Source organism: Thunnus maccoyii, chromosome 11 (assembly GCF_910596095.1).
Source record: "Thunnus maccoyii chromosome 11, fThuMac1.1, whole genome shotgun sequence".
Classification (NCBI taxonomy): Eukaryota; Metazoa; Chordata; class Actinopteri; order Scombriformes; family Scombridae; genus Thunnus; species Thunnus maccoyii.
Window position 1 is genome coordinate 18,906,298 of NC_056543.1, and position 7,175 is coordinate 18,913,472.

The 7,175-nt window shown below is 40.5% G+C and overlaps 1 protein-coding gene across 1 annotated transcript; it reads left to right on the forward strand.

The window, feature by feature from the left end:
* The first annotated feature begins 373 nt into the window (after positions 1–373).
* Positions 374–7,175, forward strand: LOC121906467. The gene is made up of 4 exons (XM_042425327.1): positions 374–721; positions 811–951; positions 6,211–6,314; positions 6,419–7,175. Exons 2-4 carry the CDS (start codon positions 856–858, stop codon positions 7,173–7,175), a joined length of 957 nt encoding a protein of 318 aa, XP_042281261.1. The 5' UTR covers positions 374–721; positions 811–855.

Here is a 7,175-nt window from a genome sequence, read left to right on the forward strand (position 1 = left end):
TGTTTGTGTTTGTAACAGTGGAGGCTGGTCCATAGAGGCAGAGGAGATTGTTCCTCCTCTATTTTTTTGATAGGCAAGAGGGAGATTAAAATATAAAAAAGAATATTTGGTTGAAATAAACCATTACCAAATCTCAGTATTATTTATAAAAAAAATTCTCTCTTTGGAAGCAGCGTGTGTGAAGTGGTGGTGGGGAGCAGTGGAGGGGGAGTGGGGGACAGAGGAGGACAGGTGCCTGCCATGGATGTATAATAAGAGCTGGATAGGGCGCTGCTGCTCAGCCTTGCAGCCAATTTTTACCCAGTGGCCACTCGCGGTATTGGAGCGAAAAATCCCCCTCCGGCCCAAAAAGGATTTTCCCTATGGACCACCATTGTAAAATAGACTGTAAAACTGTTGACAGGACCCCTCGAACTGCAAACAGCGTCAGTTATGACTCTTTCTGTAATGAACTTTTGATCTATGAAGCCTTTGTGTTTGTAAAACTTCCCTCGAGCCGAGAAAAGCGATTTCAAAATCCGTGATATCATCATAATGTAAAATCTATTGGCCGAGCAGGAGATATTACTGCGCACATTCAGTGGGCTAAACAACGCGGAAACAAACCCAGAAGCTAGAAACTTTTGGGGCGTATGCACCAGGCGAACAATTTCTAGGTGAATAGGGTCTAAAGTGAACTCTCAACTAACGACTGTAACAGGAGTTGGGACGGATTGCTAAGGTGAGAGAGGAGTGTTGGTGACAACGATACATGGTTAAAACTTTGCGGAAAAACAATCAGAGCAATTTGACGTTTGACACGTTTGTCAGTAGGAGGACGCAAGCAGGGAGAGCTTACTAGAATGGGGAAACCAAATGATGAAGAAAGCAGTGACGGGTCGGCACAACTATGTTGTGAAGGAACCAGAGTGGGGAGATTCTGACATAGTTGAAAGAGATGACAGTATGGAGGTAAGTCAGGGTAGTGAGAGAATGAGAGAGAAAAGAGGGAGTGAGTTTGCTGGTAACAGCTCAAAGAAAATCAAGGGTAGTGGAGGTTTTGATGGAGGAAGGGAGGAGAGAACTCAGGAAGGCCTGGAGTTTAAAATTATACTGAGATTTGGCGAAGAGAAGGGAATCTCCTCAATGAGTCCGGCAAAATTAACAACCGTATTGAGGAACCAGGTTGGTGATATACATATGGCTAAGGTTTTGAAAGATGGAAACCTGTTGATTATTTGCAGGAATGAAGAACAGAGAGATCGGGCTGGAAGGATGAAAGAAGTAGGGCGGTTTAAAGTGGCAAGTATAAGTCTAAGTCTAAGTATAAGTGGAGTAAAGGAGTGATTTGGGGGGTGCCAGTTGGAGTCACAATGGAGGAAATTTAATCACACTTAAAAGGAGGAACCCTGAAAGGTGCTCGGCGGTTGCAGATAACTCGAGAGGGAGTGAGGAAAGACAGTGAACATGTTGTACTAGAATTTGAGGACGAAGTGCTCCCAAAGAGAGTGACTCTAGGCTTCTTGAGCTATACTGTAAGAGAATACGTGCCAAAGCCAATGAGGTGTTACAACTGTCAAAGGTTCAGCCAAGACATGCAAAGGCAGAAGATGTGCCAGATGTGATGAACAACCAAAGTGCTGTAACTGTGGTGGCAATCACAGTGTGTCTTATGGGGGATGTGAAGTGGTGAAAAGGGAAAGAGAAATACAGCAGGTAAGAGTTCAGAATAAGATTACATATGCAGGGGCTGTGAAGATGGTGAGTCAGAGAGGAGGAAATATTGAGAGAAACAGAACAGATACAGGGACCATAAAAGAAGCAGATCAGGAAAGTGAGGGAAAAGTAAAGGTTGATTTAAGAAAGTTAGTCACATTCATAGCAGGGGTAGTAAATGCTACAATGGAAGTTAGATCCAAAACGGAGAGAATACAAATAATTGTGAAGGCAGCAGCTCATCATCTAGATATCAGTGGACTGACTTGGGAAGAGGTAAGAAACGATCTCAGTACTCAAGCAAGTCAGGAGCAGTCATGGGTTGGATAGCACTAATCATGGTCATTTAGAGGGGTAAGTATAGGAAATGAGCAAGAATATGTAACTGTAGAGATATGGACAAGTGAGGGTAAGTTTGTCATTATTAATTATTATAATCCTTGTAAAAGGCTAGATTTGAGTAGATTAATACAAATTGAAAGGATAGATGGTGATAGAGTGTTGGTATGTGGGGATTTTAATGCTCACAGTACATTATGGGGAGGAACACGAACAGATGCAAATGGTGAGGTAATTGAGGAACTATTAGAAGAGAAAAGAATGGTTTGCTTAAATGATGGGAGAGGGACTAGATTAGATGTGCACACAGGGAACACTTAGATTTAACTTTAGTCATGAGGGAGTTAGCGGGAATATGTGAGTGGGAAGTGTCTGAAGAATCATCAATAGGTAGTGATCATTTTCCAGTCTGGTGTAGGATATTGCTACAAAAAAATAAGGAAGATAGGGAAATATCAGGGAAGTGGGTATTTAGTAGTGCAAACTGGGAAATGTTTAATTATATATGTGAGAGAGAAATGGATAAAATAGACTTAAATGGAGATATTGAGGAGATTGATAAAAAGGTGGAAATAACATTACTAGAAGCTGCTAAACAGTCCATTTCTAAAAGTAAAAGAAGAATGAAGAGGAAAGCAGTTCCCTGGTGGACAGATGAATGTAGTAAAATAGTGAAAGAGAGGAATAGAGCTCTCAGGTTATTAAGAAGAACTCATAATGTACAGAATTTAATCAGATATAAACAAGAGCAAGCAAGGGTCAGGAAAATTATACGTAAAGCAAAAAGACAAAGCTGGCAGACTTTTTGCAATAAAATAGGAAGATCAACACCTGTGGGAGAGGTTTGGGGCATGATTAGGAGCATGAGAGGAGTCAGAAGGGAATGGCAGTATCCAGTACTGAAGATGGGGGAAGAAACAGCAGTATCTGATGAAGAGAAAGCAGAGATGTTAGCAAAGGCATTTACTCAAATCCATAGTTCTGATAATTTGACTGAAAAGGGTAAGAGAGGAAGGGAAATGACTAGTTTGGCTCATCCTGGAAGTCTTGAGAGAAGGGAAAATACTAACAGTGCAATGGATGCTCCATTTACATTGGAAGAAAGGAAGAGGGCAATAATAAAGTCTGGACTAACATCTCCTGGGAAGGATGAAATCTGTTATGTTAAAACATTTAGGAGTTTCAGCATCTAGGAAACTGCTAGCTCTCTATAATAAAGTATGGGAAGTGGGAAAATTACCAACAGGTTCAAAAGAGGCAGTGATTATTCCTATCAGGAAACCAGGGAAGGACCCATCAAATCCAATGAACTATAGACCGATAGCACTCACGTCACATGTAGGTAAGATAATGGAAAGAATGATTACAGAAAGATTAGGATTTTTTATGGAAAGCAGAGGAATTCTTTCACCTCATCAGAGTGGATTTAGGAGGGGTAGAGGAACTATGGACCCTGTTATATGTCTGGAAACAAAGATTAAGAAACCACAAGTTAATGAAGAATCTGTAGTGGCAGTTTTTTTTTACTTAGAAAAGGCATATGATATGGTTTGGAAGTAGGGGTTAATGAACAAATTAATTATGATGGGAATAGTGGGAAGAGCATATAATTGGATTAAAGACTTTTTATTTGATAGATTTATTCAAGTCAGAATTGGGACAGCCTTAACAGGAAGATATATGGTAGATAACGGTACCCCTCAGGGCAGTGTTATTAGCCCTAACTCTTTTCCATCATGATAAATGATGTATTTTCTCAAGTTCAGGATGATATTGGATGATCATTGTTTGCTGATGATGGAGCTTTGTGGAAAAGAGGAAAGAATATTGATCATATTATAAATAAAATGCAACTGGCAATTAACATAGTAGAAAAATGGTCATACTCTTGGGGGTTTAAGTTTTCAGTTGAAATAACCAAAACATTAATGTTCACTAAAAAGAGAGGTGTTGACACACAGATAAAGATATACGGACAAAGAATAGAGCAAGTGAAAGTCTTTAGATTTTTGGGTGTGTGGTTTGATGAAAAGTTAACATGGAATGAACATATCCAAGTGTAAAAAGATACTGAATGTGATGAGATGTTTAACAGGATCAGAATGGGGAGCAAGCAGATCTGCAGTTAAAAATATCTATGTCGCGCTGATTAGAGCAGTATTAGATTATGGATATATTGCCTACGGTTCAGCAGCAAAAACATCATTAAAGAAGTTGGAAGTGGTGCAAGCTCAAGCGTTAAGACTGTGTTGTGGTGCTTTAAAAATGACTCCTGTGTCCGCTCTTCAGGTTGAGATGGGTGAATTGCCGCTGCACATCAGACACAAACAGTTAATGATGAACTACTGGACAAATCTTCAAGGGTACTCTGAAGATCACAATCCAACAAAAAAAGTACTTCTACCTTGCTGGGAGAGAGAAAGGGCCAAAAGGGAATGTTTTGCGTGGAGCAGTGAGACAATTGCTAAAGATATGTCGTTAAATCAGAAAAGATATATCCCTACAGTGCCATTATCAGTAACACCACCCTGGTTGTTCCCATCAGTGTCAATTGATTTCTATATTCTGGAAAAAGTGCAGGTACATAAAGATTTTGGAAATATTGCAGTTTTTGTTGAAGATAGGTTACAAACATTATATCAAACATTCATACCAGTACACACAGATGGATCCAAGAATCCTAACACAGGGAGCACAGACTTTGCTTTGAGTATACCAACCTTAAAAGTTTCTGTGAAAAGAAGAACGTCAGATCATTTGTCAGTTTATACAGTCGAGATGATAGCAATTGCAACAGCATTACAAGGGATAGAGGAGTTGCAAATTAAAAAGGTTATTCTTTGTACAGATTCATGTTCTGCATTAATGTCATTACAGTCATATACATCTCACAGTAGGCAGGATATAGTTAATGAGATACATGAAATACATGATAACATTTATGTGGGTACCAGCACACAGAGGGATTAAGGGCAATGAAATGGTGGATGCATTAGCAAAACAGGCACTGAAGCATGAGGAGATCATGGAAATTTCACTCAGTAAATCGGAAGCAAAAGGAATAATCAAAAGAAATATCATTAAAGATTGGCAGCACAGATGGGATACAACAAATACAGGACGACACCTCTATGCAGTACAGAGAGAAGTGGGCCCAGCGAGATCAGCTAAAAGAAGCACCAAAGAGGAGAACATATTAACAAGGCTGAGGGTAGGACACTCCAGACTAAATAAAACACTGCATTTAATAAACAAACATCCCTCAGGATTATGTGACCTATGTCAAATAGAGGAGTCAGTGGAACATGTCATTTTGCACTGCAATAAGTATTCTCGAGAGCGAGAAGTATTAAAGAGAGAAATCAGGAAGATTGGAGGGGAAGTTTGAAAAGTATATTTACAATTGGGTTAGGGAGTTTATTCCACTACTTGAAAGAAAATGGATTGATCAACAGAATTTAGTATTCAGGACATCTTCCTTTTGGGTTTTTTTTTGTTGTTTTTGTTTTTTGTGTGTGTGTGTGTGTGTGTGTGTGTGTGTGTGTGTGTGTGTGTGTGTGTGTGTGGCCCCAGAGCTGGCTGTAATTATAAATTTAGCTACGACTGCAGCTACATAAACAAACTGATGGTTTAGGGTGCCTTGTTTGGTTTTTACCCCGCTGTGTCTTTGCGGCACTGCAGGTTGTTATATTTGGATGGAGTGCATGTATGAGTGTGTATGGGCATCTATGTAATCGGGGGCTTTGAACTTACTTTTCAAAGTGGGGGGCGGTGAAGGTGTGTGTATATATGTGTGTGTCTCTGAGAGAGGGAGAGAAAGGAATAATGTGACCTGCAGCCCATATAAATTACATTTCTAGCTGCGCGCACACACACACACACACACTAATTGGACCCTTGGACATCCATATCAATACAAACACACCATTTTCAGATGAATAAATTTGCTACAATGTCCTGCAAAATTTGATAATGCCTGACATAGCCCCTAGTGCAGATTTTTAGCTCCACTGCTGGTCAGACTCTGAGAGCAGAAAAATCATCAGGATGTTTGTTTGTTCATACTGGCTGTAATGAATTCTGCAGCCTGTAGGGGACACTAACATCACCTTGCATTGTTACTGTTGTTATTCTTCATCATGTTGTGATGCTGCTGTACTGTTATTAACCCTGCAGATGTCTGTCTGGTCTTGGATGCTGCTGGTGTTCCTGCTGCCTGCTACAGGCAGTTTGGATGTTGAGAACTGGCTGACTCCTATTGTAAAAATCATCAGGACAGAGTGAGTGGACTAACACTAACACATTCTGACTGTATTTATCTTATTTAAAATAAGAAACAGAAATCCAAGGCTCAGTTCACCTTAAAACAATTATCTTTTGGCAGGTACAACATAAGCGATCAGTTTTGTGTGGCTGTAAACATCCCAGTAGACCAGAACCCAAACCAACTGCTCGACGTCCTCCAAAACGATCGATATGAAAAGGTTGAAAAAGTCATGAATGATACTGATGATCTGTACATCGGCACCAGGGTGGTTGCAGTTAAACCTCATGTTGAAGATGCAGAAGTCCATGTTCTGCCCAACATGGATGGCTTGTACATCGGCACCAGGGCGGTTACAGCTAAACCTCATGTTGAACATGCAGAAGTCCGTGTTCTGCACAACATGGATGGCTTGTATAACCAAAGTCAAGATAACTTCCTGGTCTTCTACACATACCTCTCCCCATGTGCACTACAATGTGCAAATCTACGTAACAACAGAAATATCCTTAACGACATTAGGGACATCACTCGCCGATCATATTGGGGAGAACGACACGCCCTTGTGTTTGGGCAACCGTGCACTGTTTTAAGAAAACGTGAAATTACCAGGGAGCAGTTGGAAAAATCCTTTATAAATCTGAAAGAAAAAGGTTTCACAAACATATTCCGTTGTTACTTTCGAAATGTCTATCAGTGCCACAGCTGTTTCTCAGATCAAGATCAAGGTGTATCTGAGGTCTGTCTTGAGGGAGCCAGGTCACAGCATGGAGGAAGTGCAGGCAGCAGTCAGGATGTGAGTGCAGGAGGAAAGCGAGGCTCCGCTGAAGGCACAAGCAGCAGTGCTGCTGCAAAGAGACAAAAAGGTCCAAAGTGA

Bases quoted from the DNA above. Each gene is read 5' to 3' on its own strand.
- LOC121906467 (XM_042425327.1), top strand. From the start codon at position 856: ATGATGAAGAAAGCAGTGACGGGTCGGCACAACTATGTTGTGAAGGAA. The intron at 952-6,210 runs GTAAGTCAGGGT...TTAACCCTGCAG, and splicing joins AAAGAGATGACAGTATGGAG to ATGTCTGTCTGGTCTTGGAT. The intron at 6,315-6,418 runs GTGAGTGGACTA...ATCTTTTGGCAG, and splicing joins GTAAAAATCATCAGGACAGA to GTACAACATAAGCGATCAGT.